Source organism: Bubalus bubalis, chromosome 7 (assembly GCF_019923935.1).
Source record: "Bubalus bubalis isolate 160015118507 breed Murrah chromosome 7, NDDB_SH_1, whole genome shotgun sequence".
NCBI classification, from domain to species: domain Eukaryota; kingdom Metazoa; phylum Chordata; class Mammalia; order Artiodactyla; family Bovidae; genus Bubalus; species Bubalus bubalis.
This window is the reverse complement of record NC_059163.1, coordinates 461,775-485,420: the sequence shown is the minus strand read 5'-3', so window position 1 is coordinate 485,420 and position 23,646 is coordinate 461,775. Positions and strand designations below refer to the sequence as shown.

Here is a 23,646-nt window from a genome sequence, read left to right as displayed (position 1 = left end):
ATATAGGTGCACGCACAGACACAGGAAGGAACACCAGCTTCGAGAAAAAGGATGCACGTTTTCTTGTTTAACAAAATAAATTAAATATACGAAGCTTCAGCTCAAACTCTATATAAAATTACAGAGGTCTGGGGCCACGGGTAACGGGGTGATGGGTGCCCAGGCCAGGGTGGACATCCAGCATGGCCGCAAGGCCAGGTGGGTCCTGGGCCCCGGGAGAGGCCAAGTCTCTGTGGCCCAGGCCTCCTTTCATCATTATTAATATTATTATCTTAATTTCTTAAATATAAATATCAAAGGCCCCTCCTCTCTGGCAGTGGGAGGCCGGGTGGGACAAAAGTCACCCCCCGCTGGCTCCAGCCGCTCAGGACAGGGCCCAGGACTGCCCCGCCCGACGCCCCTCCAGGGTGCTGGTGGACTCCTGGACACCAGGACAGGTGGTGGCAAAAATAGCCAGGGCAGGGACACAGGCAGGCAGGCGCGGGGACGGGGTCGGAGTTTTTGGTTTGCAAAGCCAGGGTGCCTCTCAGATCTCCTGCCAGGCCAGGGTGGGGGGGTGAACATGGCCTCCGTGAAATCCTTCTCACGGGGCCAAGGGATTCCTTCATGAGCTAGCCGGTCGCCACATGCGCACTGCGGTTACAATACAGGCCTTCCCAAAGGCTTCTCAGTCTGCGTGTACGTGTGTGTGTGTCTGTGTGTGCGTGTCCACGTGTGTGTGCGTCTCACGGGGCACGGGGAGATGGAGTCTGAGTGTGAGTGTGTGTGTGTGCACGTGTCCACGTGTGTGTGTGTCTCACGGGGCACGGGGAGATGGAGTCTGTGTGTGTGTGTGTGCACGCGCGTCCACGTGTGTGTGTGTCTCACGGGGCACGGGGACATGGCCCCCAGCCTGCCGCTGGCCGTGCCGCCACGAGCCACCCGAGGCACCCTAGCACTGGTAGTGGATGTGTTGGTGCTGGTGGACTTTGCCCTCCACATGTGAGTGTGTGTGTGAGTGTGTGTGCGTGTGCGTGTCTGTGTAGAGTTTGGGGTAAAGTTTGGGGCCGGTGGCTGAGCCAGGGCCCAGCAGGTGCTGGGGGGCGGCCGGGGGCCCAAGCTCCTCACACAGCCCCACTCCGGGGCCGGAGCCCAGGGTGGCGGGGGCGGGCAGGTCCTTATCCCCGCCGCGGTCGCGGGCTGTGGCGGGCGGGCGATGTGCAGGCGCCGGGGGGGCCGGGGCCGGGGCGCACGGCTTCTTCTTGGCCTGGCAGAGCCACAGGACCACGGTACCCACGATGAAGACCGCGCCGGCCGGGATGCCGATGACCACTGGCCACGGCAGGCTGGTGGTGGAGGACGAGGGGGCCACGGGCGGCCCTGGTGGCTTTGGGTCTGCGGGAGAAACCGAGGAGGGGCAGGGAGGGAACCGTCAGGGCGCGGGCACCCCACAGCCCAGCTGGTGCGCATGGGCGGGGCCCGGCGGGGCGGGGCGGGGCGGGCCCGCTGGGGGCGGGGTGAGGCCCACGCACCGGGCAGCACTGTCAGGAAGGCGCTGCGGAAGCTGTAGCCCATGGTGTTGGCACCCAGGCAGATGTACATGCCCGCGTCATCCTGGCGCGCGCGCGTGATGAGCAGCTTGTTGAGGTAGGAGCCGTCAGGCCGCGACCACACGTCGCCGGTGGGCAGCACTACGAACTTCTGGCCACCCACATCGATGGTGGAGTTGTAGCGGCCTTCGGCGCCGTACTCCACGCGCTTCAGCCACTGGATCACCGGCTTCACGTCGCTGCGCACTTTGCACTGGAAGGATGTCGTGCCCCCGAAGTCCACCGTCGTGTTCACGGGGTGCGTGCCCGTGAGCACAGGCTTGGAGCGCGTCCGCTCTGCGCAGGGACAAGCGTTGGGCGTGGCCCCGGGGCTGCAGCCCGCCCCCAGCCCTCGCCCCGCCCACGCCCCCGCCCACACTCACGGATCACGTCCACCTTGTAGGTGGCGTTGATGGCGCCTGCGCGGTTCGACACGCGGCACGTGTACTTGCCGCTGTCCTCCGGGCGCAGGTTCTTCAGGCTCAGCGTCCACTTCTTCTTCCTGTGCTCGCCAGCCTCCGGGCGGGTCAAGGCCTGGTCATCCTTCATCCACATGATGTCGGGCCGCGGGTGCCCGCTGGCCACGCACTTGAGCCGCACGGAGCTGCCCACGGGCCGCGCAATCACGCGGCGCCTCATCTTGGAGGGCTGCGTGAAGCGGGGCCGCGCTGCAGAGGGAGGGAGGCGTGGAGGTCAGAGGGCCGGGCGGGGTCGGGGGAGCGGTGAGGCCCAGCCCCCAGCCCACCTGACGCCCCTCTGCTCACCCCACTGCTTGCCGGCTGGGTCTTCCTGGCCCCCAGAGGAGCTGTCGTGCCCTGGGCTCTCCCTTCCTGGACTGGTGTCATCTGGGGTGGGGGTTGGGGGGGCGGGCGGGGCACGTGAGAGGGGCCTCAGTAGCCCCCGTGAGACCCCAGCATGGACCCCAGCCCCAGGCCCAGCTTGGAGGCTCCAGCACACCAGCAGGAGGCCGTGGATGCACGCCCGCAGCTCAGAATCCCAGGGACAGCTGGGCGGGAGCCGCCTCCCGGCCCACTCCCTGGGTGCAGGTGACCCCGCCAGGCGTGGGTGGGATGGAGGTCTGGCTCTCCCACCCTGGCTCCCGGGGGTCTGCAGGGCCTGGGGGTGGTGGGGGCCGGGGCCCGCCAGCAGCTGCAGTAACCCTAGCCCACATCAAGGGGCCGAGGGCTCGGTGAACTGACATGGCTCGCATACCGCCTGGTCATCCTCCCCTTTGAAAGGACGTGGTGGGGGACACCCACAGTATTCCCATTCCAGAGTCCAGAGGGGACCTGGGGGGGGGCAGGCAGGGAATGCTGAGGAATGCCCCCTCCCCGGGACAGCCACCGCCTCCAGGGCCTAGGACCAAGGCCGGGCTCTCAGACCCCACCCTGGAACCCAGCGGTGGGGCGTGTGGGTCGGGCTCCTCCTTTGTGCTGCTCCGGCGCCCGTGGGGGAGGGCCGGGCCAGCGCCTGGTACCAGCGAGTAAAGGGCGTGTTGCTGGGGCGCCGCCCAGTCCCCAAGCCCGGGCCCCGGAGGCAGAGGAGAACACAAGGCCCTTGCTTCCCAGCGGCCCCTCTGAACTTGGAAACCTGAGCCTCAAAGTCACGGCCGACGCCAAGGCTACCGGCCGGCCTGGCCCACCAGGCTGCACTTGGGTGCGAGCTGGGGCCCCCCACCCACTCCTGCTGTCTCCCAGCCAGCCCTGGCCCCTCAAGCCGGCAGAACTCTGGGGGAGAAGAGGCCGGGAGGAAAGGCCCCCACCCCGAGGTGCAGCCTGAGGAGGCAGGCCCGGGCTGGGGGGTGTCCCGGACTCAGAAGCAGCCAGCGGGACCCCTGGGTCCTGGGGGCAGTGGTCAAGTTCAGGCAGGACGGGGGGTGGCGGTGGGCCCTCGGGAAGTGCTGCCTCCCGGCCGGCGCCGACAGACCATGCCCCGACACTGACCCATCACTATGAGCGTGTAGTTGACGCTGAGGCTCCCGAAGCCGTTGGTGGCCTTGCACACATAGGCACCAGCGTCCTCCGGCTCCACCTCTTTCACCTTCAGCCCTTGGGGCAGCACGCGGAAGCGGCTCCAGCCGCCGTGGATAGTCCGGCCGTCCTTGGTCCACATGGTTAGTGGCGGCGGGTCCCCCTCCACGGGGCACTGCAGCCGAACCGTGCGGCCCAGCCGGGCCACCTGCCTCGGGACCACCTTGTCCGCCATCCTCGGGGGCCCTGCGGGGGTTAGAGGGCTCTGTCAGGGAGGAGGGGACTGGCAGCGGGTTGGTCAGGGCGAAGGTAGTGTCGGCACTGGGAGCTGGCGGTAGGGCTGTCCCTGCCGGGAGCCCACCCAGGACCCCGTGCAGAGACGCCTGCCTGCCCTCCCAGACCACGGGGGCCCCTGCGCGCTCTCGCACAGGAGCCAGAACACAGTCGGGAGGACCGGCTCACCCAGGACTCACGTGCACAGACCAGTAAGGACAGCCCCTCATGGACAGGGTGTGCACACGTGAGTGTCTCTGCATCTGTGCCCGTGTGTGCCTGGGCTACACTGAACCAGGTCTGTCTGCCCGGACAAGAGCCTCCCTGCTGCCAGCCAGGCCACACCAGGTCACCAAGGCCTTGGGGTCAGAAGGCAAGCAGCTGGGCACCCCAGCTATGGGTGACCACTCTCTCCCGTGGGAGAAGGCAGAGTCCTGAGCTGAGGCCATGGTGCCCTTGACCGTCCCTGATCCCCCCGGCCTGGGTCCAGCTTCAGTTCCTCCAGGGTCAAGTGTGGGCACAATGGGGGTGATCAGGTCTAGACGGCAACAGGAGACGGCTTGGGGGAAGGACACCGCGGACACCACAAGTCTACGGAGCTGCCTCCAAGGGGACCCTCAGCCCCCGCCGTGCCTGTGGCCCAGAGCCGGGGCCCATGTGCAGCTCCAGCACCATGGGAAGACCACGGGGGCTTCGGGCCTCTCTCGTGGGCAGCCACCCCGTGTCCCTCCAGACCAGGAGAGGCAGCCATGGGCACTCAGCTGCCCTTCTCAGGGGCTTGGCCGGGCTGGGCTCCCGGGACTCCAGCCACCAGCCACTGGAAGGTGCCTCCACCCCTCGAGGCCGCCACTCAGGCCAGGAGGGCTGCGTCCGGGTGTTCTGACTGAGCAGAGGTGCCGGCCTGGCGCGGCTGCTCTGAGACGCTATCGTTTGGGGCCCAAGGGCGGCATGTGTTTTCAATAACCAGCTGGTGTTTCTTCAACATGCAACTGCCAGCTGGTTCCACTGCTGCTTTGCAACCAGAGTGCTCCTGTGGGTCCCATAGACACTGCGGCTCCCAGGGCCCCTGCAGGGCGTGGACCCCCATCGCCCCTGCCTGGGGAGCCAAGGGAGGGTGGCGGCTGTGCCCCTGGGGATGGGTGAGCTGACGGCCCCGGGCTCAGCTTCTCTGGGGCCCCAAGTGGGGAGGGGGTCCCGAGGCTCTGCTTCCAGGGGACCGGGGTGTGAGCGACAGAGATCCTATTCAGGGGGCTGCACCCCCACCAGGCAGTTAGTTGCCCCAGCCAGCCAGCCCTCATGCTTCCCCTGACCACCTCTCCCTAATGACTCGGCAGTCTGCAGGGCCCGCCCCCAGGCACCCACTCAGCTCACAGTGCGGGGGGGCGTTGGGGGCCCCAGACAAGTGGACCCCCAGGAGGACCCAACCAGGCTGCCCAGGGTCCAGGCCTCATTCCCAGGCAGACCCTGTCCACCACCTGTCACCGCCTGAAATTCCACCATCCCCAGGGGCCTCCCAGGCTGCAGGACAAAGAGGGTACCCCCAGCCTGCCCCCGGTCCCCCAGGCTGACACCTGGACACAAGGATCACACACGTGGACCCACACATGTCCACACAGACATACGTGTATGCGGAGCCTCCCCGTTGGGGCTCTGCCTGTCCCGACCGCAACCTGCAGGCACCACTGGGCCCTTGCCAACACCCCCAGACCCTGAGCAGCCTGCCTCAGTGTCAGAGAAGGGGCCGGCCCAACCATGTGGGCCCTTCCCATCCCCCAGAAGGACGCCTTCAGAAGGGAGAGTGGGGCAACCACGGGTGGTGCGGACGCTGCCCGGGGTCACTGCAGAGAGGAGGGACGGGGCCCATTGACCGCCAGATGGGCCGGAAGTGTGGCCCCGCGAGCCAGCCTGAGCGGAGGAGGACGAGGCAGTGCCCACGGAGGCCTGTGGAGCCAGCTGCATCCCAAAGCAAACAGCCCCTCCCGCGCGGCCACCCCGCCCCCACCTGCGCTCCGCCTGGCCAGCCCCGCAGCCTCTGCAGAGACCCCTGCAGGCTCACAGGCGGGAGGCCCGGCCCCCCAGGCTCCTGGGGGTTTTGGCCGCCAGCATGGCTGCAGCAGCTCTATATTTAGCGCAGGAAACACAAGCCCCGTTGTCCCACCTGGACGGGGCATCCCGACGCTCTGCCATGGGAAACAGGCTCACATGGGGACCTGGGGGCCCCTGCAGGGCCTGGTGGGGGTGGGGCCCAGGGGAACGCCCCTGCCCCTCAGCTCCCCGCAGGCCCTCCGCCCGGCTGCCGCCCCTCCCTAGAGTGTGGCCTCCAGGAAGCCCCAACCTAGCACCTCCCCAGAGCCATGGTGCTGGGAGGTTTAGGGCACAGACAGGGTGCAAAGTGGGTGTGGAGGCGGTAGGCTGGGCAGGGTCTCACCCAGAACGCGGGCTGAGCACTATGGGCATGGGCAAAGGGGGCAGAGCCCCTCCTCCTCTCCCTCCTCCTCCTCAAGCTCTGCAGCTGCTCGGGCGTTGTTTCAGTTGCTAAGTCGGTAGGACTCTTTGCGACCCCGTGGATTGTAGGCCGCCAGGCTCCCCTGACCATGGGCTTCTCCAGGCAAAGACACTGGAGTCGGGTGTCATGCCTTCCTCCAGGGAATATCCCAACCCAGGGGTCGAACCTGGGTCTCCTGCATTGCAGGCGGACTCTTCACCCCTGAGCCACTGCGGACCCAGAGCTGGGGCCACACGCGGCTGCGATGCTGCCCCCCCGTACACTGTCCCCTAGACGCACACCCCAACAGGGGGTGCGGACCCCCTCCTCTGAGCACCAGAGACGCCCAGGCTTGCAGCCCCCCCACCTGGATGGGGGCTCCATTTCCCCATGTTTGCTATAACAAGACCCCGCTGCGACCCAGGGCAGAGGTGCTGGGCAGATGGAGAAGGGACCCCCAGCTGGAGCCCCCCAAACCCCCCCAAGTCATCATCACAGGGCCTGGGGGCCACCCCGAAGTGCAGCACCCGTGCCTCATGGCCTCTGCCCCCCTGGGGTGGGGTGAGCTGCCCTAGCCATTCCATCTGGACCCACACTCCCTGCTCTGTTCACGTCTGCCAGGGGCCTGGCCGTGGGGAGCATGGGCACCCCAAGGTCAGCCCTCACCCCTCCCAGCCACCCAGGGTGCTCAGTGGGCCCTGGCCTGCGACCCCAAGCTACCTTCAAGGTGGGTGAGCCAGACACCAGCCCTCCCCCAAGCCCCAGGTGCCAGAGGCCTCAGAGCAGGTAAGGAGACGGAGCCTGAGCCCCTAGCCTGCACGTCAGGGCAGCCCTGTCCCCAGCAAGCCCTGCAAAGCCCCGCAGGTTTCCAGCCTGAGGAATGCTCTGGCCGTGGCAAGGTTCGGGTGGGTTGGATCAAGCTGACCACAGTGGGCCTGGCTGCGGGTAGGGGCGGCCGGTCGGGAGCTGCCATCTTTTGTGCAGGACCAGCTAAGCCAGCAGGTGGGGAGGGGGCTGGGCCCCAGAGGCGGGCCCACAGGGCCGGCCTGGACGCTGGTGCGGTAGGCTGTCTAGGGGGTGGGACACACGAGGTGCTTCCCACGGTGAGTGCCAGGCTCTGGGCCCAGCACCCTCCCCAGAGAGGTGAGGCCCCAGGGGAAGGGCAGGAGCACCTGGCGCAGGGGGTGGGCACAGGGGAGGACCACCACGTGGCTGCCAGGAGGCGGGCAGACCCCCGCCCAGCACCGCTGCACAGCCACACAAGCACACAGGCTCCTGCTCGCCAGCTGGCCCGGGGCGGCCCCGGGGGCCGGACCCACGGGATCTGCGGTGGAACTGGTAGGACCCGCAGGACAGGTGGTTGCCTGAGAAACCAGGCCATTCTGGGCGTGGCAAAGGGACGGCCTGACCCGCCGAGCAAGGCGGCAGGAGCGTCCCCGCCACCCGCTGCCCAGCCGCCCGGCAGGGGAGTGGGCACCAGGGGCCCCTTCCACTTCCAGGGGAAGCCCAGCCTCAGGGCTCCTCTACCTCACCCTCACCACCCCCAGGACCCTGGTGGGGGGCCCAGAGCATCACCCTGATGGTGCCACATCCCTAGGGGCACCCATGGGAACTGCCAGTGGGGGATGGTGACTGGAAAACACCCGACCCGCCCAGGGGCACAGCTGAGCACTGGGCAGCCCTCGTGCAATGTCAAGGTCTCACCAGGTCCTCAGGCTCAGTGCTGACCCTCCTGCAAACCTGCCCGTGCCCGCCCCCCGCTGCCCCCTCACAGACACGCTCCCAGCTGTCAGAGGGCGGAGAGGGCCCTTGTCCACTGGGGCCTCCCACGCCTGCCGTGCTGGACGCAGCGAACAGAGTAACGCGCTTCGGGGCCCAGACCACCCAGGGGCAGTCGCCTAGGAGGTGAGAGGACCCTTACCGAGCCTGGAGCCCCCAGGTGTTCAGGGCAAACGCGGGGTCTCTAGGCTACAGCCGCAGACGACCAACCCCCAGCAGCCGGACGGGTCCCACGTCCACTCCACTGAGGCTCGAGCGGCTTCTCCAGGAAAGGCCCGAGGCTCTGAGGCCCGAGCGACCCAGACTGGGCACCCCCAGGCCCCAGAGGCCGTGGGGTGGGCCACCTGACCCTCAGGGTGAGCTCCAGGACCAGCCCCACAGTCTAGCCAGGACCCAGACTGGCTGCCGCGCAGGAGGGGGCGGCCCTGGACTCGAGGGTGCCCGGGGGCAGTGTCACGGGAGCCGGGGCCTCCCTCCTCCCTGCCGGCTCCCCAGGCCCCGTTATCCAGCACACAGCTTGTGAAAATCTCACACAAAATAAACTCCCCGGCAGGAAGAAGAGGAGTTGTGTTTCCTGCCAAGATGGGAAACCCTGGGGTTCGGCAGCTCCGAGGCTGGGGCAACTCCCTGCCCTGGCTCCGGCTCGGGGACAGCTTGGGGACAGCTCCAGAAGCACCCCCACCCTGGGCCAGTCCCCCCCCCACTCCGGGCCAGTCTGTGCTCGGTGTGGACATGCGCCTCCCCACCCCAGCATGCCGCCTCCAGACCCTGCCCCAGCCACTCGGCGGGGCACAGGGTGGGAATGGAGGCCCCAGCACACAAAGCCTCAGTGGACCACCCCCCAGACAACCCCCTCAGCCAACCAGCCCAGCCCTTCCCCATCCAAGGGCCCTACCCTGCTAGGCCAAGGCGCCATGCCCACCCCGGCCCTGGTGAGCTGCCCACCTCTGCCCATGACACTCCCACCGCTGGAGGACTTCCTCGCCTCACCTGACCGAGACCACCTCTCCTTCCAGGCCCATCCCACCTGGCCCTGTTATACCTGAGCCTCTCCAGGGGACCCTGGGCTGTGAAACCCACAGGACGGTGGCCCCTGCTCGCCTTGGGCCCTGAGAGAAGGCAGGCTGTACTTACTGGAGCACCCGTGACCACCGCTAGGAAGAGTGGGGGGCCGCGATGGACAGGGTGTCCATGGGGTGGGCACCCCTTCCTTCTGCGTGCTGACCTGCTCACTGAGGCTGTCCCCCAGACACACCAGGCTGCGGTCACCCGTGGAGGCACAGAATGGGGCAAAGCAAGCCAAGATGGGAGGCCTCCGCCCGCCTCCCCTGCACGTCTGTGGGGCCTGGGCTGCCCAGCCGATCCAGAGGCTAGGGCTGCTGCTGGAGAAAACCAGCAACTGCCTTGTTAGGGCCGCCGCAGAGCCAGGAGGACTCGGGGGCCTGTCGATCCTGGCGCACTGGAGACGGAGCCTGGCAGGCAGCACTTCCAGGCCCAGCCAAGGGCGACTTTCTTCGCTCCCTCCTCCCCGCAGAGGGGGCAGTGGTTTATTTTTCTTTCCGGGAGTGGGGCCGAAGACAAGACATAAGTGGGCCGCTGGCCCAGGTCCACCTCGCAGAGCCTGGGCCGGGCTCCCGTGCGTCCACCTTGCAGGAGCCTGGGGGGCGAGGAGGAGGCCCCTTGCAGCCTGGTCAGACGCTGAGGTCCACCAGCACACATATCACAGCCTTTCTGACAGCCGAACGCCTCCCTGTGGACTCACAGGCCCTGGCAGAGCCTTCCACCACAGCCCCCAGGCAAGTCGGCCTGTAGTCTGCACTATCCCACAGGCGGAAGGTGGCCGGGCACGCTGGCCAGGTCCAGGGGAGGGAGAGGGGCCTTCAGGGCCAGCTGCTCAGAGACTGTCCACTGCACCATCCTCAGAAAAGTCCACACGTGGCACTTCTCAGAAAACCCTGAAATGACTTCTTTCAAAGTAAATTGTAAAAGGCACTTCATTCGGAACCTCTCGAATTCACACTGTGAGAAATAAAGTGGAAACGGAGAAAGCCAAAGTCTTTTTTCAAATTTGAAAAAAAAAAAACAGCTTAAGACTAACCCACCAAGATTGTGAAACTTTGGGAAAAGGGGAACCTTAAAAATATTGAGTCTAGAAATGTACTGATTCCAGAAATTGTGACACCACGGGGAAAGCGGCTTCAAAAAACCACCCAAACTCTCTCTGCGCTGGTTTGCCTGCCTGAAGAAGGTCCACACTCAGCCTGTTCACGCGCCAAGTGGGAAGGGCCTGAGACAGCTCTGCCCTCCAGTCCAGGCCTGGAGGAGAAGCCAACACGATTCAGGAAGAGCACCCCCCCCCCACCAGAAACCACAGAGGCCCTTGCCCTTGGAAAGCGGCTCCCACCTCCCCACGGCCGCCAGGGCCCTCACCATGCAGCCCAAGGCCTCAGCCAAAGGGCACCGAGAGGGGTGTAGCCCCTGGGGGACCACTCGGTGCCAAGGCAGGCCCTGCTGCCCACAGCCGTCCACGGCCCACTGCCACCCGCCCCTCCACTTCAGGCTCCAGCCAGTGGCCAGGTCAGGCCAGTGGCCTCCCGAGCCTCCCTGGCCAAGTGGCCAGAGGACAGGCAGGTTCGGGGATGGGGGAGTCCAAGCAGACGAAAGAGCAATCGGAGGCCGAGCTGCTGGCCCCGGGGGTGGGGAGCCTCGCTGGGCATGACCCGAGTGTCCGCAGCACCCTGGACGCTGCCATCCTGGCCACGCCTGGGCAGCCCCCACCCTCAAGCGAGCCAGCCAGTCCCCGGCAGGGCAGGCGGGGGGGTACCGTGGCATGAGGCCCACCTGGGCCGCCGCCTGCCACCCCACACCCGAATGTGGCCATATAAGGCCAGCTTGGGCTCGGTGCGCCTGTGGGGCAGCGGCGGGGGCGGGGTGCGACGCCTCAGAGGACTGGTGGACAGGGCAAGGACAATCCTGAGTGGTCAACACACCCACAGGGCTGGCCTGGCCACAGGTCCCGCCTCGCTGAAGGAGGCCAGCACAGAACACGGCAGTGGGAGTCCACGGGCACGCATCACCCATCGCCCGTCAGCCAAGGGCGCCACTTGCTGGGGCAGGGGTCCCTCCAGGGGTATCTGAGGCTGCCCTCTTGCACAGAAGGTGTGTGAGCCCGCATCCAGGCCCCACTGTGGCACTGTGTGCCTGAAGTAGGTGGTCTCAGCGTCTGCCTTAAGACAGGCCCCTACTCCCACCCTGTGTGCTGGGTCCTCAGTCCCCTGGCCCCAACCCTGCACCTTCTTGGAGACGGGCAGGCCTAGCGCACTGGTCTGGGTCGTTAGTCCCACATACCAAGAAGGTCCCCACTGTCCCCACACCCGACACTGGCCACCAGGGGGTTTCTGTAGGTTTTCAGGGGCCTGACTGGGTGCACTGTGGCCAAACTGCCCAATGCCCAGGGAGCCTGCACCAGTGGCTGCCCTCAACTGCAGCAGCGGGGGGTGTGTGTGTTCTGAGGGGAACCGGGGCCAGAGCCCAACCTGCCAGCCAGTGTGGGACCCCGTGCCAGAGCTAGGGGAGCCCACACAGTGAGATCACCCTGTGGGTGATCTGGGGGACCTCATGATGAGAGGGGAGGCCCCGCAGATAGCTGAGGAGCCCCTTGGGTGTGGGGCCGACGCGTGAGCTCCACTGGCCCGTGGGTGAGCTGGGGGCCCAGTGGGTGAGGGGCCGGGCTGCGCGCGGCCAGCAGGGGCGGGGCGCAGGCACGCGCGCCAGGCGGGCACTGTGGCAGAGTTCAGGGCCTGAGGGAAAGGGGCGGCGCTGGCGGAGGCCGGGGCGCCGGGCTGGGCGCCAGCACTCACCTCGGGCGGCGGCGGCCGGCGGGAGGGCCCCCAGCAGCAGCAGCAGCGGCAGCACCAACGCGGGGCTCGGCGTCATCTCGGCCAGTGCGGACCTGGAGGGTATTCAAAGGCTGGTCACTTACGTGCGGGTGGGGGGACGGGTTTTCCGCCCCGCTCCCCCTCCCCCGGGCCGAGGGCCCCGGAGCCGCCAGCACCCCGGCCCTGGACCGAGGGGAACTGAGGTGCGGGCCGCCCCGCCTTCCCTGGCGCGCTCCGGGCGGAGGAAGCGGCGGCAGGGTAACCGTGGGTATCAAAGGCAGACAAAGGGTTTACACTAATTACCGACCTCCCCCGCCCCCCCTCCAAACACCGTCTGGATTCCTGGCGCTTGTAACTCGGGCCCTGCCCGCGGGACACACAACACCGGCGGCCCCGCAGATAATCGCCTGCGCCATTAGCGGACAAATTTGCGTTGGGGGGGCCCACGTGGGGTGCAGGGGCGGGGGCGGGGCGCGGGCAGGACCTCGGGCCGGGCGGGAGTCGCGGCGGCGCGTGCCGGTGCCTGCGGCCCCTCGCCGCGGAGCGGGGACCCGGACGCCCGGCCCCCGCCCCCGCCCGCGGCCCCGGCCCCCGGCCCTTCGGAATCGGCCCTCCCAGTCCGCCCCAGGAATCAGAGGCGCGCGGAGGGGCTCACCTCGGCGGGGCTCGCGGGCGGCGGGGCTCAGGGCCGGGCCCGCGGGGCGCGCTGCGCGGTCATTGCCGCCCCGGGCGCCGCACCCCGCCGCCCCGCGCCCCCGGGCCCGGCCTCGGGACGGGGCGGCGCTACCTGCGCGCGGGCGGCTCGGGCTGGGGCCGGGGCGGGGATCGGGGGCCGGGGCCGGGGCGAGGGGCGAGGAGGGCGGCGAGGGCGGTCCGCGGGCCGGGGCCGCGATCCCGGGGCGGCGGGGCAAGGGGCCCGGGGCGCCACGCCGCGAGGCGTCCTTCCCTGCGGGGCTTTGTCAACTCTCCCGGAGCGAGCGCCGAGCCCGCCGCGCGCCCCGCCCCGACACAACTTCCCGCCAATCGGCGCGCCGTGGCCCCCTAGCCCCGCCCCCCCCGACCCGCCCCCGCGCCCCGCCTTGCGCCCCGCCCCGCGCTCGAACTTCCCGCCAATCGGCTCGCCCTGGCCGCCGCGCCCCGCCCCCCGCTCCCCGCCCCGAGCCCCGCCCCGCGCCCGAACTTTCCGCCAATCGGCGAGCGCGCCCGCCCCGCCACCGCCTGGCTCGCGGCCTTAACCCTAGCAGTACGGGACGCCCGCGAGCGGGGCGGCTCCCCGGGGCGCGGCCACGCCCCCGCCCGTCCGCCTCGCCCCCGCAGGCCCCTGGCTCCGCCCCCAGCTTGTTTCCACCAGCTGGCGGCCGGGGCAGCACACCGCGCCCCCACCCAGCCCCGGCCCAGCCCCGCCTCGCGCACCTCCTGGTCCCGCACCGTCCACCTCGCACCTGCACCCGTTGGCGCCTGCATCCGAGCCCCCAACTTCAGGCCAACAGCCCCCCGCGCGCCTCTAGAGTCGTCCCTGATCGAGCTCCAGCTGGGCAGTCCGAGTCCCGATATCTGAGCCCCCCGGTGGTCGTCGGGAACGGAGGGGAGATCCAAGACCCCGCTCTGACCCCAGGCGACTCCAGGGAGGGCCAAGTCGGGCATGACGTGGGGTACAGAGATCCCGCCCTGGCGCCTGGGCTCATAGATCCGCTTGACTGAGAGCATATGTGTTCCCACCGCCCACCTGGCTGTTTGCGGCCTCCTATCCGCTAGCGATGGTGTGCGTGTGCGCTCAGTTGTGTCCGAGTCTGGATTGTAGCCCGCCAGACTTTTCTGTCCATGGGATTTCCCAGGCAAGAGGACAGGAGTGGGTTGCCCTTCATACTCCAGGGGATCTTCCCCACCTAGGGATCAAACCTGCCTCTCTTGGGTCTCCTGCGTTGGCAGGTGGATTCTTTACCGCTAGCACCAGGTGGGAAGCCCAGTGAGGGTAACACAAGGATATTAATAACTCAGCAGCACCTTTAATCCTCATAATCAGTCAGACGTCTTGCTGTCACCGTGCAGATGAAGACATGCAGGCACGGAGAAAGCAAATAGTTTACCCAAGATTCCCCGGCACTTGGGATGCCCTGGACTGGACCACACACTGCAGAGTGCCAGGCGCTCGAGATGCCCGGGACTGGGACCACGCACTGCAGCATGCCCCTGCCCTGTGGGCACTGCCCTGTGGCTCTTCTCCACTTTGCCCCACTGCCCTTCCCTTTCCTATTCAGCAAGTGACATACACTGGCCCCCATGACTGCCCCCCTTCCGTCCATCACCTGACCACACCCAGGCTCACTGGCCTGAGTCACTGGGCCAGTCTCACCTGACCACACCCAGGCTCACTGGCCTGAATCACTGGGCCAGTCTCCCCTGGCTTCCCCTTCACTGTCCCGTCACTGACATTGAGGATCATCATTTTTAAAAAAACATATTTTAAATTTATTAATTTCCTTTTTGGCTGTGCTGGGTCTTCGTTGCTGTGCGAGGGCTTTCTCTAGCTGTGGCTGGTGGGGGCTACTCTTCTGGGGGTGTGCAGACTTACTGTGGCGGCTTCTCTCGTTGGGAGCACAGGCTCTAGGTGTGCGGGCTTCGGTAATCGCGGCACATGGGCTCAGTACTTGGGGCACGTGGGCTTAGTTGCTCCACAGCATGTGGGATCTTCCCAGATCAGTGATCGAATCCACGCACCCTACATTGGCAGGCAGATTCTCAGCCACTGGACTCCAGGGACGTCCCAGACTCATCACTTAAAAACACAATCCTGACGCATCTCTGGCTCCCCAGTGCCCTCAACACAAACCCTACCACCCCTGAGGCCCTGGATGCCTGGGTCCTGCCCAGTTCCCACCCCCACTCCCCTATAGCACTCCCCGCAGCCCCTCTGGACCTCTGCTCCTGCTATTCCTCTGAGAACCCTTTCTGGAACAAGCTCTCTCCTCTTAGGGTTCCCTCTTCCAGGAAGCCTTCCAGGGAAAACTGGAACTGGAGAGGTCTTGCAGGTCAGCATCCCCAGGGCAGAGGAGAGCTGGATGAGGGGGTATGAGCCATCAGGGTTTTAGCCCGTGGAGACCCAGGCTGCCCACTCCTTCCAAGCCAGAGATAGGCGGTTCCTCAATCCTGTTTCTGGGCCTGTAGGGCACCCACCTCGTGGCGGTGGAGGGGTGGGTGGTGAGCTGGGTGCTCACCATCCTGCCTGCATGCTGAATGGAGGCCCAGATGCAGACCCAAGTAGCCCTCCTGCAAAGACCCATCTAGTCAAAGCTATGGTTTTTCCAGTAGTCATATATGGATGTGAGAGCTGGACTGTAAAGAAAGCTGAGCACCAAATAATTGATGCTTTTGAACTGTGGTGTTGGAGAAGACTCTCGAGAGTCCTTTGGACTGCAAGGAGATCCAACCAGTCCATCCTAAAGGAAATCAGTCCTGAGTATTCATTGGAAGGGCTGATGCTGAAGCTGAAACTCCAATACTTTGGCCACCTGATGTGAAGAACTGACTCATTGGAAAAGACCCTGATGCTGGGAAAGATTGAAGGTGGGAGGAGAGGGGGACGACAGAGGATGAGATGGTTGGATGGCATAACCGACTCAATGGATATGAGTTTGGGTAAACTCCGGGAGTTGGTGATGGACAGGGAGGCCTGGCGTGCTGCAGTCCATGGAGTCCATGGTGTCACAGAGCTTTGGACACGACCAAGCGACTGAACTGAGCTGAACTGGAAGTCAGGCTCCGCAGCAGTGGGCAGGAAGCCAGGAGCGGGCGTTCAGCGCCTATCTGAGGATGGTGCGGCAGCGCGGTGGGTCACAGACAGGAGCCCTGGGACAAAGGGGGCAGGTGGGCTCTGGGGGCGCCCCGCAGGGCCGCGCGGGGAGGTTGGTGGGGAGACGTCACAGGGTGTGCAGAGCTGACACAGCGGGGAGGCTGCCTGCAGCAGGTGTGGGGAGGTGGGTGTCGGAAGCAGGAAGTGGCCGAGGCGGCCTGTGCGGGGAGGGGATGAGGTGGGCGGAGGGAAGGGGTCTCGCCGGGGGAGCGGCCGCAGGTGCGGGCGAGGGTCCCTGCAGGGTAGGGCTTCTGCGCGGGGAGGCGCTGCCCCCTGGCGGAGGCTCGGGGCGCGGTGGGCCGCGAGGTCGCCCGAGTCCCCTCCCCACCCCGGACCTTAGCCTCCCTCTCCGCCTGGGAGGCGGCGCTCCCCACGCGGCGCCAGACCAGCCTGCGCGCGCTGCCCGAGCTGCCGCCTCCACCGAGGCCTCCCACCAGCGGCCCCCGCTCCCCCTCCATGAGACTGGCCCCGGAATATGAACACTTTTAAAACTGAGATCTGGGCAATTAGCTAAGCTCCTGGTCTCAGTCGTCTCATCTGCAATCCGACCTCGTCGAATGATCTTGGGGACTGCAAGTTTCCATATCCCACCTGCTGGACACAGCGAGCCCCAGGAGGTATTAATCTGCTGCTCTTCTTACCATCCTCTTTCCACCAGGACAAGCTGAGCCCTGGCTGTGTGCCAGAGGCTGGGACAGGTGAGGGTGGGCAGACAGGGCAGGTCCACAGCTTGGAGAAATGGCATCTCAGGAGTAGGTGTAGGGGCCGAGAATCACCTCTGAGGATGGGAAGTGCTCACCAGGGAGCTGAGGGCCCTGACACGAGCTTCTGCTCCCCATGAAGCAACAGGGACCAGAGTTACATGCTCTCTGCACGTTAAAAAATATTTAAACTTTAAAAATTCAGAATACTCCCCTGGTGGCGCCGTGGATGAGAACCCACCTGCCAATGCAGGGGACACGGGTTCAATCCCTGGTCCCGGAAGATTCCACGGGCTGGAGCAGCTAGGCCCAGGCACCGCAACCACTGAGCCCTCTGGGGCCTGCGAGCTGCAGCTGCTGACGCCCGGAGCCTGTGCTCCACAGCAGGAGAGCCACCACGGGGAGAAGCCCGCTTGCCACAGCTAGAGAAGGCCCGTGGGACTCAACAAAGACCCAGTGCTGCCAAAAAGAAATAATTTTTAAAAATTCAGATATATATATGTGTGAGAGAGAAAGAGAGAGCGAGCCTGGATCTCTCTTGGCTGGGGACGGCAGCAAAGACAGGAGCAGACAACAGGAGACGGCCATCCTCTAGAGCTGGGTCACGGGTCAGCGCTCCCTCCCTCCCTGCGGTTTCCAGAGCAGGCCAGGGGGCCCAGGCAGAGCCCAGAGGGAGGGCGGTTCCAGAGAACGTGATGGCTGGCGTTCAAGGGCCAGAGTCCTGGAGAGGAGAGAGCCGTGCAGACAGTGCCCCAGGGGCCCACAGAGGGTCGCCTGGAGGCTGCAGCTGAGGACCGATCAGCCCAGGAGTGGACAGGAAGCATCGGAGGCTGGGGAAGAGCCGCCCTGAAGGCTGGGAGCCCGCAGGCAGGAACAGCGCCTGCATCCAGCAGCCAGAGCGGAGACCCCCGCTCACTCTAGGAGAAATAGAAAATCTGAATATATTTATTAAATAATTTGAATTTTTAGTTGGAACCCTTCCCACAAGGAAAACACCAGGCCCACATGGCTTCACCAAAAAATTCTACAAAACATTTAAAAAGGAAATAACACCCATTCTATGCAAACACTCCCAAAAGGGGAGACGAGGGGCTACCTCCCAACTCAGTGCATGATGCTAAATCCAGAAATCCACAGAACACCATCAGGCATGAACACAGATGCAAAACATCTTAAATGTTGGTTAATCAAATCCAACAATATATATAAAAAAAGGATAATATATGATGATCAGGTGGGATTTATCCAAGGATGCAAAGTTGGTTTAACATTTGAAAATCAGTCACTGTAACATACAATATCAACAGAAAGAAAAAACATGATTATCTCAATAGATGCAGAAAAAGCTCTGGACAGAATCCAGCACCTGGTCCTGATGTCATTTAAAAAAAAAACCTCTCAGCAAACTGGCAAAGACAAGGCCTTCCTCCACCTGACAAAAGGCATCTGTGGAAACATTCCAGCTACCATCACACTTGACTGTTAAAGAGTGATGTTCCCCGCTTACGTCAGAGCCAGACCTGGGGTTTTCTCTCTCCCTGGCACTCAGCATCATGCTAGAGGGTCAAGTCAGTTCAGACTGGGAAGGAAGAAGTAAAGTCTTGATCTGTAAATGACACAATCCCCTATGGGAACAAGTCTATGGAATCGACAAGAAAAAGTCACCAAAATGAACAGTATTGGTGAACATAGCAAGGTGGTGAGACATCCCAGCACTCAACGCCATCGGCCTTGGAGCAGTGAGCTGCACACACACAGCTGGATCAGCAAGAGCCGAGCACACATCTAATCAGTCGTATGGCCCGCTTCCCAGTTCAGTTCAGTTGCTCAGTCGTGTCCTACTCTCTGCGACCCCACGGACTGCAGCACGCCAGGCCTCCCTGTCCATCATCAACTCCTGGAGTTTACCCAAAATCATGTCCATTAAGTCGGTGATGCCATCCAACCATTTCATCCTCTGTCGTCCCCTTCTCTTCCTGCCCTCAATCTTTCCCAGCATCAGGGTCTTTTCAGATGAGTCAGTTCTTCTCATCAGGTGGCCAAAGTATCAGTGTTTCAGCTTCAGCATCCGTCCTTCTGATGAACACTCAGGACTGATCTCCTTTAGGATGGACTCTTTTTTTTTTTTTTTTTTTTTTTAGGATGGACTCTTTTTTTTTTTTTTTTTTTTTTTTTTTTAGGATGGACTCTTAAACTTTAGGTTGGATCTCCTTGCAGTCCAAGGGACCTTCAAGAGTCTCCTCCAACACCACAGTTCAAAAGCATCAACTCTTTGGCACGCAGCTTTCTTTACAGTCCAACTCTCACATCCATACATGACCACTGGAAAAACCATAGCCTTGACTACACAGACCTTTGTCGGCAAAATAATGTCTCTGCTTTTTAATATGCTGTCTAGGTTGGTCATAACTTCCTTTCCAAGGAATAAGTGTCTTTTAATTTCATGGCTGCAGTTACCATCTGCAGTGATTTTGGAGCCCCAAAAAATAAAGTTAGCCACTGTTTCCCCATCTATTTCCCATGAAGTGATGGGACCGGTTGCCATGATCTTAGTTTTCTGAATGTTGAGCCTGAAGCCAACTTTTTCACTCTCCTCTTTCACTTTCATCAAGACGCTTTTTAGTTCCTCTTCACCTTCTGCCATAAGGGTGGTGTCATCTGCATATCTGAGGTTATTGATATTTCTCCTGGCAAACTTGATTCCAGCTTGTGCTTTATCCAGCCCAGAGTTTCTCATGATGTACTCTGCATAGAAGTTAAATAAGCAGGGTGACAATATACAGCCTTGACGTACTCCTTTCCTGATTTGGAACCAGTCTGTTATTCCATGTCCAGTTCTAATTGCTGCTTCCTGACCTGCATACAGATTTCTCAAGAGGCAGGTCAGGTGGTCTGGTATTCCCATCTTTCTCAGAGTTTTCCACAGATTATTGTGATCCACATAGTCAAAGGCTTTGGCATAGTCAATAAAGCAGAAATATGTTTTTCTGGAATTCTCTCATTTTTTTGATGATCCAGCGGATGTTGGCAATTTGATCTCCAGTTCCTCTGCCTTTTCTAAAACCAGCTTGAACACCTGGAAGTTCATGGTTCACGTATTGCTGAAGCCTGGCTTGGAGAATTTTGAGCATTACTTTGCTAGCATGTGAGATGAGTGCAATTGTGCAGTAGTTTGAGCATTCTCTGGCATTGCCTTTCTTTGGGATTGGAATGAAAACTGACCTTTTCCAGTCCTGTGGTCACTGCTGAGCTTTCCAAATTTGCTGGCATATTGAGTGCAGCACTTTCACAGCATCATCTTTTAGGATTTGAAATAGCTCAGCTGGAATTCCATCTCCTCCACTAGCTTTGTTCATAGTGATGCTTCTTAAGGCCCACTTGACTTCACATTCCAGGATGTCTGGCTCGAGATGAGTGATCACACCATCGTGGTTATCTGAGTCATGAAGATCTTTTTTGTATGGTTCTTCTGTGTATTCTTGCCACCTCTTCTTAACATCTTCTGCTTCTGTTAGGTCCCTACCATTTCTGTCCTTTATTGAGCCCATCTTTGCATGAAATGTTCCCTTGGTATCTCTAATTTTCTTGAAGAGATCTCTAGTCTTTCCCATTCTATTATTTTCCTCTATTTATTTGCACAGATCACTTAGGAAGGCTTTCTTATCTCTCCTTGCTATTCTTTGGAATTCTGCATTCAAATGGGTATATCTTCCTTTTCTCCTTTGCTTTTCGCTTCTCTTCTTTTCACAGCTATCTGTAGGGCCTCCTCAGGCAGCCATTTTGCTTTTTTGCATTTCTTTTTACTCCAGGTCCAAGGTAAGAGAAACCCCACTAAGATGGTAGGCGTTGAGAGAGGGCATCAGAGGGCAGACTGAAACCGCAATCACAGAAAACTAACCAATCGAATCACATGGACCACAGCCTTGTCTAACTCAATGAAACTAAGCCATGCGTGTAGGGCCACCCAAGACTGGTCATGGAGAGTTCTGACAAAACATGATCCACTGGAGAAGGGAATGGCAAACCACTTCAGCATTCTTGCCTTGAGAACCCCATGAACAATATGAAAAGGCAAAAAGATAGGACACTGAGAGATGACCTCCCCAGGTCGGTAGGTGCCCAATATGCTACTGGAGATCAGTGGAGAAGTAACTCCAGAAAGAATGAAGGGACAGAGCAAAAGTGAAAACAACACCCAGTTGTGGATGAGACTGGTGATAGAAGTAAGGTCTGATGCTGTAAAGAGCAATATTGCACAGGAACCTGGAATGTTAGGTCCATGAATCAAGGCAAATTGGAAGTGGTCAAACAGGAGATGGCAAGAGTGAACATCGACATTCTAGGAATCAGCGAACTAAGATGGACTGGAATGGGTGAATTTAACTCAGATGACCATTATATCTACTACTGCGGGCAGGAATCCCTCAGAAGAAATGGAGTGGCCACCATGGTCAACAAAAGAGTCCGAAATGCAGTACTTGGATGCAATCTCAAAAATGACAGAATGATCTCTGTTCGGTTCCAAGGCAAACCATTCAATATCACAGGAATCCAAGTCTATGCCCCGACCAGTAATGCTGAAGAAGCTGAAGTTGAACGGTTCTATGAAGACCTACAAGACCTTTTAGAACTAACACCCCCAAAAGATGTCCTTTTCATTATAGGGGACTGGAATGCAAAAGTAGGAAGTCAAGAAACACCTGGAGTAACAGGCAAATTTGGCCTTGGAGTACAGAATGAAGCAGGGCAAATGCTAACAGAGTGTTGCCAAGAGAACGCACTGGTCATAACAAACACCCTCTTCCAACAACACAAGAGAAGACTCTACACATGGACATCACCAGATGGCCAACACCTAAATCAGATTGATTATATCCTTTGCAGCCAAAGATGGAGAAGCTCTATACAGTCAGCAAAAACAAGACCGGGAGCTGACTGTGGCTCTGATCATGAACTCCTTATTGCCAAATTCAGACTGAAATTGAAGAAAGTGGGGAAAACCACTAGACCATTCAGGCATGACCTAAATCAAATCCCTTATGATTATACAGTGGAAGTGAGAAATAGATTTAAGGAGCTAGATCTGCTAGACAGAATGCCTGATGAACTATAGACAGGCCTGCTTCCCACTCATAGGTATTTACCCAACAGGAAAGGACGTATTAATACGTGTCCACTCAAATATTTGCATGCAAATGTTCACAGCAGCTTTATTGGTAATACCCCCAAACTGGGAACCACCCTAATGTCCATCAACAGGCCACAGGGCCAACCATTCTAGGTCCACACGAGGAGAGACATAGTCAGCAATAAAAACATGAACCATCTGTCGACACAACAATGCAGGTGAGGCTCAAGGCAGTCATGCTGGTGGAAAAGGTGTGGGTACCACGTAGTGGCGTCTATACCACGTTCTATAAAGAGGCAGGGGTCCACAGTGATCGAGGCAGATGTTGGGGCTGCCCGTGTGGGTGCTGGGAGGGGGCCTGAGATGACCCCTGGGGGTGAGGGAAACATCCAGTGTCCAGACTGTGGTCATAGTGTCAAGGACATAGGTCAAAAGTTATCAAATCATATGCTTTAAATAGTATCAACTTTACCATAATAAAGGTATTAAAAAAAAAAAAAAAAAAAACCAGGTTGACCTGCTAGACAGACTAGAGCCCTCCATGGAGGGCCCTGGGGGGTGGCCGAGGCCATAGGAGTCAACACGCGTGGCCCCTCTGACTGCAGCTGCGGAGTGAGCATCACACCCAAATGGGGTTTCATCAGCTAGACTTTGAAAGGCTCCAAAGACCTCTTTTTGGCTTCGCCTTCTCTACTGAGACCCTCACTGGAGCCCCCATGCACGGGGCTGGCTGCTCCTGTCCCTGCACTGGGACCCTCGTGGGAGGGACCCTCCATTCTGAGGGACACCGGTGTGTTGCTGGTGACTCAGACAGACACTGTAGGGGTGGGCGAGCTTGGAGGGGTGGCCTCTGGTTGAAGCTTTGACCTAAGGTCCGCCCAGAGGGTGAGCTGCCCCACAGGAGCTCACGGGGTGTGGACATGACCCGGGCCTGCTTCACAGCGGGCGGTTATAGGACGGGACTGGAGTTGCTGGATGTGGCCGCCGGGCAGGACTGCAGGCCAAGCGAGTCCTGCCAGCCGGGCTGACCAGCGCCCCTGCCAAGATTGGGCCCCACTCCTGCAGATGGGCACCTCCAAACCCCCAAAGTCAGAGCAGGACACTGGTCATGCCAACCCGCCCTGCCAGCGCTGTTGGGTGGAGCAGCCTCCCTGGTGGGGAAGCCTGGCCGGCTACCATCACTAGCCTGCCATGTGGTGGTCTGGGGGCGAGGGCTGGGTGAGTGCTGGCATCCATGGCCTCTTCTTGCAGCAGGGGTGCCCACCACTCGCTTTGCCTTGGGCAAGGAGGGGCTGCTCCCAGCATCCGGTGCCGACCCAGGTGGGGCCCCTTGACCAGGAGGCTGCAGGGGGATTCTGCCCTGGTGCCCAGAAGACAGCTGGTCTCCTGCACGGTAATGTGTAGGCGGGGGTAGGCACATGAACCCCAGCCACTGCGCTCAGGACTCTCATCCTGGGGAGGTCCCATCACAGCAAGGGGCTGGACCTCATCCATGCACCCCGCTGCCCACACAGCCCGGGGCCCTCTCAGGGTCATGGGCGAGGGCACCAGGCTGCCTCCCCTACAGCCCCTCATCCCCCAGAGGCCCCAAGAAGGCCCCAACCCCTGCTCCCAGGGGGCCCACTGCCCCCCTTCCTGTGCTGGGCCCAGGTTACCCCTGGGTGTCTGGTGGCACACCTGGAAGGTGCCTAAGGCTGGGGTCCGAGGTCACAGGTCCGTGGGCAGCCCATTCTTCCTCTTTCCTGCCTGGGGGGGTAGTGCCCACCTCTGCAGGGGACCCTCTGGGGACTCCTGCTCCCCAGGACCAAGAGCACCCAGGGTGGTTGGAAATGCAGTCTGGGACCCCATCCCAGACAGATCAGAGTCAGACCACCTTTGCCAAGCCCCCAGGTGACTCACACATGTGAGCGTGTGGGGCCGAGGGCTCCTGGGGCCCTTGGCAAAGGTGAGAAGGCCGATTAATGCAGAGCCCTGAGCAAAGCGACACACGGGCACCTTCTGAGGTGCTGTTTGA

At 61.6% G+C, this 23,646-nt stretch overlaps 1 protein-coding gene across 3 annotated transcripts; it reads right to left on the bottom strand.

Moving 5' to 3' along the window:
- Positions 1 to 38: 38 nt before the first annotated feature.
- On the bottom strand, positions 39 to 12,671 carry FGFRL1 (fibroblast growth factor receptor like 1). Of its 3 annotated transcripts, none has more exons than XM_025290482.2 (7): positions 12,609 to 12,670; positions 11,936 to 12,027; positions 3,512 to 3,784; positions 2,333 to 2,413; positions 1,952 to 2,236; positions 1,512 to 1,865; positions 39 to 1,374 (listed from the first exon to the last, which is right to left on the bottom strand). In XM_025290482.2, exons 2-7 carry the CDS (start codon positions 12,009 to 12,011, stop codon positions 932 to 934), a joined length of 1,512 nt encoding a protein of 503 aa, XP_025146267.1. In that variant the 5' UTR covers positions 12,012 to 12,027; positions 12,609 to 12,670; the 3' UTR covers positions 39 to 931. The 3 variants fall into 3 exon arrangements, with proteins under 3 accessions (XP_025146267.1, XP_025146268.1, XP_044802220.1); XM_025290483.2 differs by lacking the exon at positions 12,609 to 12,670 and adding an exon at positions 12,261 to 12,279; XM_044946285.1 differs by lacking the exon at positions 2,333 to 2,413 and having other exon boundaries at positions 12,609 to 12,671.
- Between the last annotated feature and the right edge of the window lie 10,975 nt (positions 12,672 to 23,646).